At 43.2% G+C, this 13717-nt stretch overlaps 1 protein-coding gene across 11 annotated transcripts in view; it reads right to left on the bottom strand.

Moving 5' to 3' along the window:
- Positions 1-13717, bottom strand: part of LOC116946776 (cAMP-regulated phosphoprotein 21-like) — a 77397-nt gene that overhangs the window by 47406 nt on the left and 16274 nt on the right. For 7 of the 11 annotated variants that reach the window (XM_032961992.2, XM_032961952.2, XM_032961984.2 and 4 more), the window contains exons 2-4: positions 3644-3849; positions 1617-2392; positions 825-866 (exon numbers count right to left, since the gene is read on the bottom strand). In XM_032961992.2, coding sequence (XP_032817883.2) covers positions 825-866; positions 1617-2369 — 795 coding nt within the window. In that variant the 5' untranslated portion in view covers positions 2370-2392; positions 3644-3849. Of the gene's footprint in view, positions 1-824; positions 867-1616; positions 2393-3643; positions 3850-4119; positions 4714-4775; positions 5333-9848; positions 9974-13717 lie in introns of those variants that run through there. The other 4 variants (XM_032961956.2, XM_032961973.2, XM_032961953.2 and 1 more) reach the window with 4 other exon arrangements.

The following is a 13717-nucleotide window of genomic DNA, read 5'->3' as shown; positions in this document are numbered from 1 at the left end:
CCATTGACAGACCTGAAATCCTTTATAAATACAGCATTTTTCTATGGTTTTAGTTAAGGAATATGATTGCATATTTTCAATTATGTTATCAAATGAGAGAATGACTGCAATTCCAATAAAAGCTGAAAAGTTTTTATACCATATGCATGTTACAGAAATTAATCAGCATGAGGGGTAAGGCTATATCTGTGCAAATGAAAAACACTGGTTCTGCACATTTGTGAGACAATGGAAAATACAAGATATAGGCAGAATGATTAAGCTAAGCATAGACTGTAGTAGAAATTATCCAAAAATGTTATCGGAAAATGACATACGTGAAGTAAAGTAATTTTTTTATTTATTTTTCAAACTGCAGCATTCATAAGATTATTAATGATATGGTGACACTTGTGGATTAACTTATTATTATAAATCACACTGAGGCAGACAATACAGTGATAATTCAGTGAGCTTTGCTGGATGCATTTTTTTTCTAGAAAGCAAAACCATGATTTCTAGGTCCATCAATGAGCAAACCTGGCTTTACAAAAAACAAGAGTAGGTTGTTTCCAAGGATTAAATAAAAGGTTGCTTTTGAGTCGCCTTCCTACGTATTTTTTAAAAACCTCAGCATTATTCGATTTGGACTGATTGTATGCTTCAGAACGAAGCTTACATTTTTGAACATGACAATGATGGCTATGACCATGAAAGTCTAGAGAACCTAAAAGTCAAACAATTGAAACATAATGCAGAGGAACAAAACAACAGAAACGTGGACAGACAGTATGGGGAAAGGCATGGACAGGCACGGGAGCCAGTGTGCTGGTGCTCAACCTTACCTTGGCTCTCTTTCTTGACTGCACCTGCGACTGCATGCGTTTCTGCATGGGCAATGACAAATGGCCCAAACAGCAATTCAAATGAATACGTTGAATGAGAGGTAAAAGAGTAAGAAATTAAGTTGATTTGACTTTGAATTCAAAACCGATGAGCTCCACGGTAAAGATTCCAACAGGTTTCAATTCAAAAATGGGTGAGAGTCACCCAAGGGGGAACAGTTATATAGTGGCTATGCCAGACAGGTCCAATACACATTCGTGCAAATGTATGCCCCCAGTGGATTTCATTACAATTCGTTTCCTACACCTTGGCCATGCTTAGCATTGGCACACTGAAAAATACTGCTTCAATGTGTCACACAATGTGGACTTTAAGAACAAAATTTTCTCATCACGCGATATTTTGACGTATAATATTGCTTACATAGAATATATTTGGTGCAGTGGTAACAAGTAGTCATTTACCAATGTTGTAATTGTTCAATTATTTAATAATCTATATTCAATTTTGATTTAAAGCTTTCGTGACTGCAGTAATTCATATTCTTAGTTTTTTCGGTAAAGTCACGTTGAAGAGAAACAACAAAATAACGTGACTTTACCGAAAAAACTAAGAATATGAATATAATCTATATTCTCTTCTCAAACAAGCTATTAGACATGTATACCATCCTAGTAATGACACAAATAAAGTACTAACTTATAATCGACAGATGTAAACATACACCAGTGAGCTCATGAACGACAAAACATAGCCTTCAGAGTAACAAACATATCAACACCACCACTGACCTGTGCGTCTGCTGGAAGGTCGAGCTGAGAGTCAGCCTCGGCCCTCTCTTCCCGACTGAAGTTTTCCAGGGGATGGACGGGCAGCTCCCCTTCACGTTGCTGCTCTCCGTCCACCTGCGCATTGACCTCCTCACAGGCGTGCCTCTGATTGTGCGCTGTGCTGCCATGTGCCGTGGCCTTCATTCTGCTCGCTCCTTCTCTTCCTTCTCCATCCTCTTCTTCGTCTCCATGGGATACGTCCGCAAACTCGGCATAGTTCAGGTCCTGGGTTGGTGGGGACGCCGTCGCCTTTGTGGGCTCCACTGCGCTCATCTCTGCATCTATCACAATGTTGGGCATCTCGACGTACGCTCTAGGTGTCTGCCGCCCAGCCTGCGGCCCAGAATCACCAGCTAGCCCGTCGTCTTTTGTTGCGTAATAGACGACACTGTCATTGTCCGACCCCGGTCGGCCACAAGATATCACAACTCCCAGCTGCTGCTGGCGAGCCGTCTCAGCTCTCCCTTGGATGCCCTGGCCACCAGAGTTGACCATAGTCAGTGAATTATCTACCTTGACTTGAGTTAAGTCGCCACCAGACAGCTGATGCAAAGGGCTGACTGTCCCGGCTCGCAGTGGTCGTACTGGATTTACAAGATCTCTTCTTACAAATGGGCGATCTGTTCCTTTTGCTGGGATGATCTCCACAACAACGGGGACTTTGCTGTGGATGTCCGAATCAATCACTAGAGGCAATTCCTCTGGCTCAATCATCCCAAATTATGTTTAACTTAGGTCTGCAAAGCAAAAAAAACGAGCAGAAGGAAAACAAGTTGGTAAATAATAGGATTTTAAACTATACTTTGCTTTACAATCTATATGCACATGCAAGTACTGCACAAAAACAGAAGGCTCTCATTTAACTGGTGCTTCAGCCTTCCACAAATGCAATCATCTGAAATAAACAGGCGGCATAGGGAAGGTATTTGTAGGTGTGGGTGTAGGGCACCCTCACACTGTAGTGAAAACTGCCCCTGCAAACTGCAAACAATCGCTCCCCTCCTTCCCCGGAACCTTCCCCCCACCCCACGTCTCATCCCCTTCCTCCTCAATCTTGACTTAAAGCTTTCGTGACTGCAGGAATTAATATTCTTTGGGTATTTCGGTAAAGTCACGTAGATAGGTTCAAAGAAAATAAAATAACAATCTTATTTGTGGTATTAACTAAATTAATAAGGATACTTCTCCTTCACATGTTTCTATTCACTGCAACAATGTATTATACACACAAAAGATCCTCTCAATATGTATAATCAAGAGTATACCGTCCTGTGTGTACAGATTAAATCAAGGTTAAGGAGAGTGTGGATGTATGCTCATCTCTGTGGACATCCCTGACGCAGTGGCTGAATTCCACATTGCTATGACTGGCAGCGTGTTCTCCATAGAAAATCCAAAACAGAAATTTCCAATGCTCATGCAGCTTATGTGAAAAATATAACAAAGTGAATAGTTCACAAATTCAGTGTTTAAGTTCCCGTGAATATAATACAGATATACATTATCATGTAATCTTTCAATGATTTATTGAACGTATATATTTTTGAAGCATGTATCATAGCCTGCAAGATCGTGAAAGATAGTTATGGGTTTGGAAGGCCTACATCCAGCAGGGGATCAAGGCGAATGATAATCATGGCTAATGATGATGATCATAGACAGATGAGTGCTTAAGTCCCAATTAGAAGGCCACAGTTAAAAAAAATCCACTTTCGGTATCAACTCAGCCCATTATCCCTCTAGAGCAGGAAAGTCAAAAATATATTTGCTTTTATGGACATACTCCCCCCATCACAGAAAGGCAGAATTTCCACAACAGCTTAATATCGCCAAAGGAGGCTGCCAACCACCAAATGGTGGTTTGAGCAGAAAGGACAATACGACAATTGATTCATCCAGACAGTGTGGCCTTATCCAGTTTGAGTTTTGTTTGATTTGTTACACAGATTATCCCGTTTGGTCAGTTTCCCGGCTATTGTACAAGTTACCTGATTTAGAAGAACGTGTATTCGTGGTCTTGGCCACAAAGGTGAGACGCAGCAGCGTCCAGTAGCAGGAGCGCCGAGTTTCCTTGTCGGGGTGGATGGCACAACAGGGAAGACTGACTCTGAGCGGCCAGCACCGCACGTCCCATGTTTCTCCTCTAAGCAATGTTTGTCGTCGTGAGCCCAAATGTCATAACCACCTCCACTCTCTAGACACGCACCACCCGTAACACACGTGCGCGCACACGCACACACGCCATGATGAAGCATTTAAATAACAAGTCTAGAGTACTTGTCTACGCGGGGCATACGAATGCGATCATTTTCACCGCTTCGTTGCTCAATGGAATACATTTACGAGAAAATACTGCGCGACAAAAAAAAAGGCGAATGACGAGCGATCTGTACCCCACGCCATCATCGATGAACATTGGAAACATTTGATACCGAATCACTGTTTCACGGTCAACAACACTAACCTCGGTTTTATAAAGCACCTTTCAAACTACGTAATGCTAAAAGAGCCGATGTTGAAAGCAAGTGATGGGGCAAAAAGACGTGACAACGCCGAAGGCGAAACCAATGGCACAATACAGCCGAGGGTGTATTTGGGTCCCTCGCATCCACAATGCTTTTTTTGTACGATTTAACAATCGCCTACACCTTAAAGGGGGAATCGCTTCTCCCATTAAGTGCCCCCCATACACGATGGAATCAGAATCTGTATTTTAGACTGGAGCTGATTTTGTTGTTGTTATACAAGATGTCCAGTGGACAGTAGAGTACTTGTCAACCCCCCTTTACTCATGCCCAACTAATTACAGACAAATTCAGACCTTATTGATCACCCCGTGCCATTATAAATCTCAACGTCCATCCTACCAGGGAGAAACACAAACATATAGACGACGACAAAATGTGCCCGTATTGAAACGTCTGCACCTGAAAACTCGAATTTCCCTGCACAAGAATTCGGTGGCAACCCGCGTGTGTGGGTTGACGCGGCACGCGGTAGGCGACGTGCAGCAACTGTACAAGTACATCTTTAGCTTGCCCTGCAAGGGTGCGTGTCGACAAAGTGTGCGAGAAACACGTTACGGTAATAATAAAAACAATACTAATAATAATGACTTACCTCAACGCAGACGATGCGCGCGTTTAAAACAGTTTATGGAGCGACGCTAAAAAGCGTATTTTGCTCCTTGTGGCGGTACTCCCCGGGGTAACAAAATAATACTAAATGGCCGAGGCAATTAAATATTTTATTTTATGTGGACACCTGTTTCCAGGGGGGGGGGGGGGGTGTCGTTACTTCACTCCTCGACCACCAATCAATCCTAAATCGGTGCTAAATTCTCGACGTCGAAACCCTGTGAACGCTCGCGGCACGCACCGCAGTGCTTCTGTCGAGATGACTCGACTGTCTTCTCATCGCCGAACATCGCCGCAAGACTAAAAATGACTGGCATCACGGGACATTGCGCGAGAGCCGGGGGCCCTATGGTACCACCGTAAGGTTCAATTAACTCTTGATTTGAAGCTTTCGTTCACTGCACTTAATTGGGTTAATTGGCTCGAGGCCGGGTCGGTGATGGCGAGGATCCGGCGACCGGCAAACAATCCGTACAGTAAACTACTGTACAGCACACTGCAGATGATCTAGTGACACAACCTCCACCCCCCCCACCTTCCCGCATTTAATTTTTTTGTGTGCCAGCTAAAAGGGTAAAAACCTATTACTATAACTTAATATAGTTTTAAAGGTTTACTTAATACAATATGCAAAGGAATACAACTATTTTGATTTAAAGCTTTCGTGACTGCAGGGATTCATATTCTTGGTTCCTTCGGTAAAGTCACGTAGAAGGGAAACAATACAAATATAAAACTGCAACGCAATCATCATCAGGTGTGATCTTCACACCTGATGATGTTTGCTTGTGTTGCAGTCGAAACGTCGTGATAATTTAATTGTTTTATATTTGTATTATTTTATTGTTTCCCTTCTACGTGACTTTACCGAAAGAACCAAGAATATGAATACAACTATGGTTAGGGTTCAATTCATTTGGGGGGGGTCACAAGACATCTTGACCACCCTGTACACAGCACAACATACCCCCAAGCACACCAACACGCACGCGCGCCACGCACACTTTCTGTATATATTTATTTTACATATACACTGCATAGCACACGTGTAATTATTACCTACCATAATCACCCACAAATGTCTGTCCGTCCCACGCGTGACGTCAAACCACATGACGACCACCCTCCCGCATGACGTCACTCCACATGAGGAACTCCCCCCCCTCATTAATATTCATGAGTGGGTGGATTTTTACACCAACGCAGAGGAAGGTCGATCTGAATTAAATTATTTATTACGCAAAGTCGCTTCAAATGTTTCTTTACAGAAAGTGACGGTAAAAAATAAATCGACGCAGCACCGTGCAACATCCGTGCGTGACGTCACTGCAAAAGAGCCCCGCCCTTCATTAATATTCATGTGCGCGTGTAAATTTACACTAACGCACACCAGATGCCGCAACCTCTCATGAATAATCATGAGCGGGTGACGTCACTCCACATGCCGCACCCCTCCACAACCATGATGGGGTGACGTCACTCCACATGCCGCACCCCTCCCCAATAACCATTCGTGGGTGACGTCACTCCACATGGGGCAAACCCCCCCCCCCCTTCATTAATAATCATGAGCTGAACAATTTTTCTATTGAACGTTTCAGATTTACTGCAATATATACCCGTCCTTGGACGGGCAAAAAAAGATAGCACACATATATGTGTATTGTTTTTTTACACATACAATATTTAATTGAGATGACGACTAGCCGGACTTGTTAGATAGCCAGGCCAGGACTCCCCCCCGCCAATTAGTCTGGCTAGAGACAAGGCGTTGTTGTTGCTGCTGTACATTGCAAATGAAGCAATCCAAAGGTATTGTGCTCCTAAGGATCATTAAGCCAATGCCGGAGTATTGGTCATGCTGGTACACCGAGCATTTATAGGAACTTGACACTGGCACAGTGTACCTTGAATTGCCAACCTTGATATCGTGGTTAAGGCATAGGCAATCTGTCGGTATCACCCGGTACTGGACAACATGCCTGTCAACCCATTCGGTTTACTCGTATTCTTGTACAGGGAAATTGAGTTTTCAGTTCCGTACGGCGTACAGCTGTTTGAATACGGGCAAATAAAATGTTTTGTCTAGTTGTGCTTCTTCCTTGTGATGGGACGTTGTAGGATGAGCGTTGAGATTTATAAGGGCACGGAGTGACCAATGAGGTCTTAATTGGTCTGTACTAAGGTAGGGCACTGATAAGGGGTTGACAGGTATGGGACATCTACTGGACATCTGTGAAAAAAGAGCTCCATAGCTTATCGGATTGATCCAGTATAAAGACAGTATTCTGATTCTGGTACTTCGGTGCTCAATTGATATTTCAAGAAAGGTCCGTAACGTTATTTTACCAAACAGCGTTTCTACGACTCGTGCTTACACATCCGGTGTGTCAATAAGCCATGCTGTTTTACGAAATTGTCCCAATTACACAGGGAACTGCTGCAGCTATACAAAGAAATGTCGTGGGGGTTTTTTTTTGTAACAATCACTGCAATTGTCTACGAGCGTCCACCACGGAGAGAATATAGCCCCGCAGCTCACTGTTTAGGGCAAATCGGTGGGCAGTTAATATGCAGATGTAAAAGAGTCACCCCTTTCATTCCTGTGTAAAATAAACGACTGGATACAATGTGCTGCTCAGAGGTAGTTAAAATGGAAACATTCATATTCGGCGTGCGCGATTGGGGCCAGCAGCGCAGAGAACGTGATTGACGTTTGGTGCCTTGGGGAAATAAAAAGCGTGGGGGTTTCATCGAAGCGCTCAGCCGACTCACGCACAAGCAAATCGTTCATTTAAAGCACCGTAGTGATACTCTTGAATCAGTCGCCAGATGATGGAGTTGAACCGCACCCCGCTTGGAAGATCACAGTCGGGCAGCAACACACAATACATTTTTTTTGCTTCAAGCTTTATGCCCAATTAATGATACCAATTGGATACGCACAGAACCGGGGTGTGCACGTTCCAAATGTAAAAAAAAAACGCTGAATTTTAACGCAGTACTCAGGCGGAACCGTGTGTTCCTTCGGGGAGATTTATTTTATCGAGATGTGGAGGTCACCAGTCCCTCGTAGATGGCTTTAAACACGTAGGCCACGCTCCATGGTGACATATCGGATAGGAGGTTGCATCACCAGCATGTGCAACGTGTTCCTTTTCTTTTCCTGTGATTTTACAGCAGTGCAATGAGATATCATCATACCTATTCTTGGTTCTTTCGGTAGTCACGTAGAAGGGAAGGGAAACAATAAAAATATAAAACAATAAAATTCTCACGACGTTTCGACTGCAACACAAGCAATCATCATCAGGTGTGAAAACCACAGCAAGAAATTTTGAAAAAAGTGGCGTTTTTTTAACGTTAGCACCACGGAGAGCGATTTGGCAGTTATTCAGATGGACGAGTCCATCTATGTTCAGAAAAGAGGGGGAGACGAAAATAATGGATGCGGTCTGAAAGCCACCGTAAGCGTGAACAATCAATTAAGACCCGAAATGGTTTATCAAATTCTTCCAATGATTGCTAAGCCAGAATCCATACCTGTTAACGTAGCGCTAAAAAAAACCCACGTCATATGCCACGTAAACCAATGCACAGTGCAATGCACGTGAACCAAGTGCTATGAGATGCAAATTTATATTAATGATGACGTTTTTATTATAAAGGGGGGAACCATCGCGAAGTTACACCTTGCAAGGATAAAGACTTGTATGTAATGTGACATATTTGCTCATAATTATATCCACTCATGCTCGCATCCAGAATCTCTTCACTGTTGCTTTGAAAAGACTGTATATTCCTCTTTCTGTTCTCCATGCCTCTACTCTTGCCGTGTGCTGAATATTTATTTAGTTTTCATGCCCACTCATTTGCTATATTCGTGTGTGTGTGTACATTAACTGTACAAATGTGCACTTATTTATTAGACAATGACAAGCAATCCTTGCTATGCATAGCATTTTGAGAGTTTCTTACAATAAAACATACAATCATCTCAGGAATTGACTGTCACTCGGCACACAAGCAGCAGCAGAAATAAAACCCTCAATTAATCCTCATGTACGCATCAACAGGAGCAGCGCAAGAAAACAGGGGGGTGACAGGGAGCAGTACAAATCGAACACCAGCGGATGCTGCACAGCAGCACGATTCATTCCAGGCTGTGATCTTGGGAGCCTGGGATCCCTACGGCAAGCTATCCTGTCTCGTTTGGCAGGCTTTCAGTCCATTTTTCTCCCCTTTGTCACAAAGATACATATAAAGACTCCAGCGTGCCGAATGTGCCTCGGCTGAGCGCAGGCGTGTGGGTGCAAACGCAGCGGGCGATGCAGCGAAAATATTGCCGAGAAATGCGATTGTTTCCCACAGCGACTGCGGCGAGCTCATTAATTGAAAAAAAAATACGACGAAAAGGAAATTAAATCAGGTGAGTTCCCAGTACAGGGATCCCAGTGGTGCACGCTGCCGTGCACAGAACCTGCCAGAAGCATTCTGCAGCCCTCGAAAGCAGAGCTGCACAAGGCGTGCATGCGCACACAAGTGCTGCACGATCAACCCACTCCGATGCTTAAAGCACATGAATGTTTAACATGCAAACAACAATGCAACAGCTAATGACGGGCTCATTTATCAAAGCACGACATGTATGCATCTGTGCATTGCAATATTTCGGTGATTACAAACTGCATGCTCTGGGTACCCACTGATGGCTAGTATGCACACAACAGACATGGAAATTCGAGTTCCCGTGCACTCATTATACAACACAAATATTGCACATGTTTGGATATATGCATGAAGGCCTGCAGCTTGTAGGGAGGTCGAGAGATTCTCCAAGTGGGATAATAAATGCACGTTAAATGCACAGACTCACGCATTGCACGATACTTACACAATGGTGTATGTTGCAAAGGCAGGGCAGGGGAACACAAGAGTCCAATGCGAATCACTACAGCTTTCCAAGCCGCTGCTTCCGACTTAGATCAAAATAAACTCGGATACGCACGTAAACAGACGGCCGCACACACTGAAAGTGACACACGTGCAATCTTACCTGGCAAACGATTGCATGCATCTCCACCAATGAGAAACGGGTCACACGGAAAAGGCAGTAGTTGGCACGAGCAAACGCCGGGGTAATGCAATTGGCCGCTGCAGATCCAACAGTTTCGGTTCCCCCTTAAGAATTGATATCAACCCATACAATGAAAACAAATCAATTGGCCTGTCATTATCCAAATATTTATACAAAACGTTAAAGTGCATTAACCACAATTGCACTTTCCTGCATGTCGACACAGTAGGAGTGAAATTTCTTAAATAATATTCATTAATATTGTTAAAGCAATGGTAAAAAGTCGAAACGCTATTTTCTTAAAGCAACTGAATATGGTATGTGCGAGTGTAAATTGCATTCTCTTAATCTGGCATCAATGGAAAGCGCACGTGGAATTCATATTTTTTTATGAGGCCGATGTCACAGGACTTGAATCATTTGTCTGCAAACTTTATTACACTTACAAAACAGTACTACGAATTCAGCATGGAATATAGACGTTGCCATTTTGATAAAATAAAGATTAAGGGTGCAATTCAAATGTTGGCAAAGGACTATTTAAACCCGGCTGAGAGCTTTGTTTTGGTACAACTAAGCCAAAAACAGACACGGACGTGAATCTGGCTGATCTCTGCCAAGTGGATATTAGCCAAACTCCCCGAGTCGGATAATCCATTAGACGAAGCTGACGGAGCATTTTTTTGATCCACCTGTAGTGGAGAAAATAGCAAGGGGTGTGTCCTTGCTATGCCCAATTCACTCTTCCCCAGCTAATGTTGGCAGGTCTCAAAGGTTTCAAAAAAAGGTTATTTTAAGAGGGGCATTCCCTAGGTAGATCATACAACGTCAGTTTGGTGGTGATTCACACCCTGGAAACTTGCCAGGCCTGTTCGTGGATCACTCCATGAGCCAAAAACTGGCAGTTCTAAGGGGTCCAGGCATAAATTCTGGCTAATGTAGTGAAGCCCAATTTGCTATTCAGTAGTTGCAGTGTTAAGATTTCCATGCCAGCGGAAAGAAAGCAGAGAGAATGGAACACAGGAGACAGTGAGCGCAGTGAATGCAAACAGAAAATAGCAGGAATAGACGTGAGCAAGCAGAGGCACACAGCACATCACAGTGAAGCATAGCAGAGACATATGTGGAAATCCTGTTTTTTTTTACAAACAGCAATTGCATCAATACTATCAGTATATAACGTAATAATAAAAGCAACAGTCATGTTTAAATTATATATATTTTTTTGTCTCTTGGAGCCAGATTGCAACACAATAGGGATGCATGAGATTATAAGTAAAATGATCAGTCTCATATGCGATTGGGCTGCAGGGGCATTTAAATGTCTTACAAGGCACATATCTGAAACCTTTTTGCAAGTATCAAAGTATGAAAAAAACAAGAATAGGTTTTACCCATTCTGGCAATAAAACAGATGTTAACATGTTCAAATCCAAAATAGAAACATTTTGCAAGGTAGCATGTCTGCATTAGCCACACGTACGTGTGATGAACATGCAAACAAAACATGCTCTGATAATATATGCATTGTCCTTGAAATTGAGTGGTCTACACCAGAGATAGCCTTCTTTAGGGCTCGGTCTCACCACCAGTGTCAGACCAGAGAACGCCAAAAGGCGAAAAGGGCATTCATAGCTCCGGGCGAGCGGCAAATACAGTGAGGGAAAAAAGTATTTGATCCCCTGCTGATTGTGTACGTTTGCCCAATGACGAAGAAATGATCAGTCTATAATTTTAATGGTAGGTTTATTTGAACAGTGAGAGACAGAATAACAACAACAAAATCCAGAAAAACGCATGTCAAAAATGTTATAAATTGATTTACATTTTAATGAGGGAAATAAGTATTTGACCCCTCTCAATCATAAAGATTTGTGGCTCCCAGGTGTGTTTTATACAGGTAACAAGCTGAGATTAGGAGCACACTCTTAAAGGGAGTGCTCCTAATCTCAGCTTGTTACCTATATAAAAGACACCTGTCCACAGAAGCAATCAATCAATCAGATTCCAAACTCTCCACCATGGCCAATACCAAAGAGCTCTCCAAGGATGTCAGGGACAAGATTGTAGACCTACACAAGGTTGGAATGTGCTACAAGACCATTGCCAAGCAGCTTGGTGAGAAGGTGACAACAGTTGGTGCGATTATTCGCAAAAGGAAGAAACACAAAAGAACTGTCAATCTCCCTCGGCCTGGGGCTCCATGCAAGATCTCACCTCGTAGAGTTGCAATGATCATGAGAACGGTGAGGAATCAGCCCAGAACTACACGGGAGGATCTTATCAATGATCTAAAGGCAGCTGGGACCATAATAACCAAGAAAACAATTGGTAACACACTACACCGTGAAGGACTGAAATCCTACTGCGCCCGCAAGGTCCCCCCTGCTCAAGAAAGCACATATACATGCCTGTCTGAAGTTTCCCAATGAACATCTGAATGATTCAGAGGACAACTGGGTGAAAGTGTTGTGGTCAGATGAGACCAAAATGGAGCTCTTTGGCATCAACTCAACTCAAACATGGAGGTGGAAACATTATGCTTTGGGGGGGGGGTTTCTGCTAAGGGGACAGGACAACTTCACCGCATCAAAGGGACGATGGACGGGGCTATGTACCGTCAAATCTTGGGTGAGAACCTCCTTCCCTCAGCCAGGGCATTAAAAATGGGTCGTGGATGGGTATTTCAGCATGACAATGACCCAAAACACACGGCCAAGGCAACAAAGGAGTGGCTCAAGAAGAAGCACATCAAGGTCCTGGAGTGGCCTAGCCAGTCTCCAGACCTTAGAGGTTAGAGGTGCCAAACGTCAGCCTCGAAACCTTAATAACTTGGAGAAGATCTGCAAAGAGGAGTGGGACAAAATCCCTCCTGAGATGTGTGCAAACCTGGTGGCCAACTACAAGAAACGTCTGACCTCTGTGATTGCCAACAAGGGTTTTTGCCACCAAGTACTAAGTCATGTTTTTCAGAGGGGTCAAATACTTATTTCCCTCAGTAAAATGTAAATCAAGTTATAAAATTTTTGACATGCGTTTTTCTGGATTTTGTTGTTGTTATTCTGTCTCTCACTGTTCAAATAAACCTACCATTAAAATTATAGACTGATCATTTCTTCGTCAGTGGGCAAACGTACAAAATCAGCAGGGGATCAAATACTTTTTTCCCCTCACTGTATATTGGCAAAAAGATCAAATTTTGTTGCTGCTCGAGTTGGCGTCGCTAGCAGTCGTTAGGTGGGTAGTAGATACGCGTTTCGGTCGTTACTGCGGGGGTCTTCATGACTAGAAGAAAGGTTGTAAAAGCGGGGAGTCGCAAGTCGAGCCGTCGTAAGTCGGGGGTCACCTGCACTCAGTCTGCTCTGAAGACGTGATTGGAGTGTAGCAGCCTTGTAGCAACCCTAACCCTACTCCAAGACTCAATTGTGTGAAATAAAACCCTCCAAAATACGGTTCTATGTTTAGTTTTCATTTGGCGAAAAAAATAAATTAGTGCCCTGTCTTACAACCCTACAGCATAGTGAAGCTGAAGGAATGTTAATCTTGTTGTAAATGCTTACAGCACATAATGAGGTTAAAGGCTTTGAATCACTGCATGAAAATGTATATGATGTTTACGTGTACTTCCGTTTATGCATGTGGTAACCTATATCTTGTAATTTCCAAAAGTAAATACTTACCATTGCTTCATCGCAAAACTTACCACATAAACCTTAAACATTTCTGAGATAGGGATGCATATAAAGCGAAGAAACAGCTAACGGCCTCGTAAAACCTAATGGAATACACACTGCAGGGCGAGATGGACAGCATTTTCCAGCTGGGCAAGTTTAAAAAAAATGCATAAA

The sequence above is a fragment of the Petromyzon marinus genome, chromosome 2 (genome assembly GCF_048934315.1).
Source record: "Petromyzon marinus isolate PM22_M1 ecotype Great Lakes invasive population chromosome 2, UKy_Petmar_22M1.pri1.0, whole genome shotgun sequence".
Lineage (NCBI taxonomy): Eukaryota > Metazoa > Chordata > Hyperoartia > Petromyzontiformes > Petromyzontidae > Petromyzon > Petromyzon marinus.
Note: the sequence above shows the minus strand (reverse complement) of the source record. Positions and strands in the feature narration are given on the sequence as shown.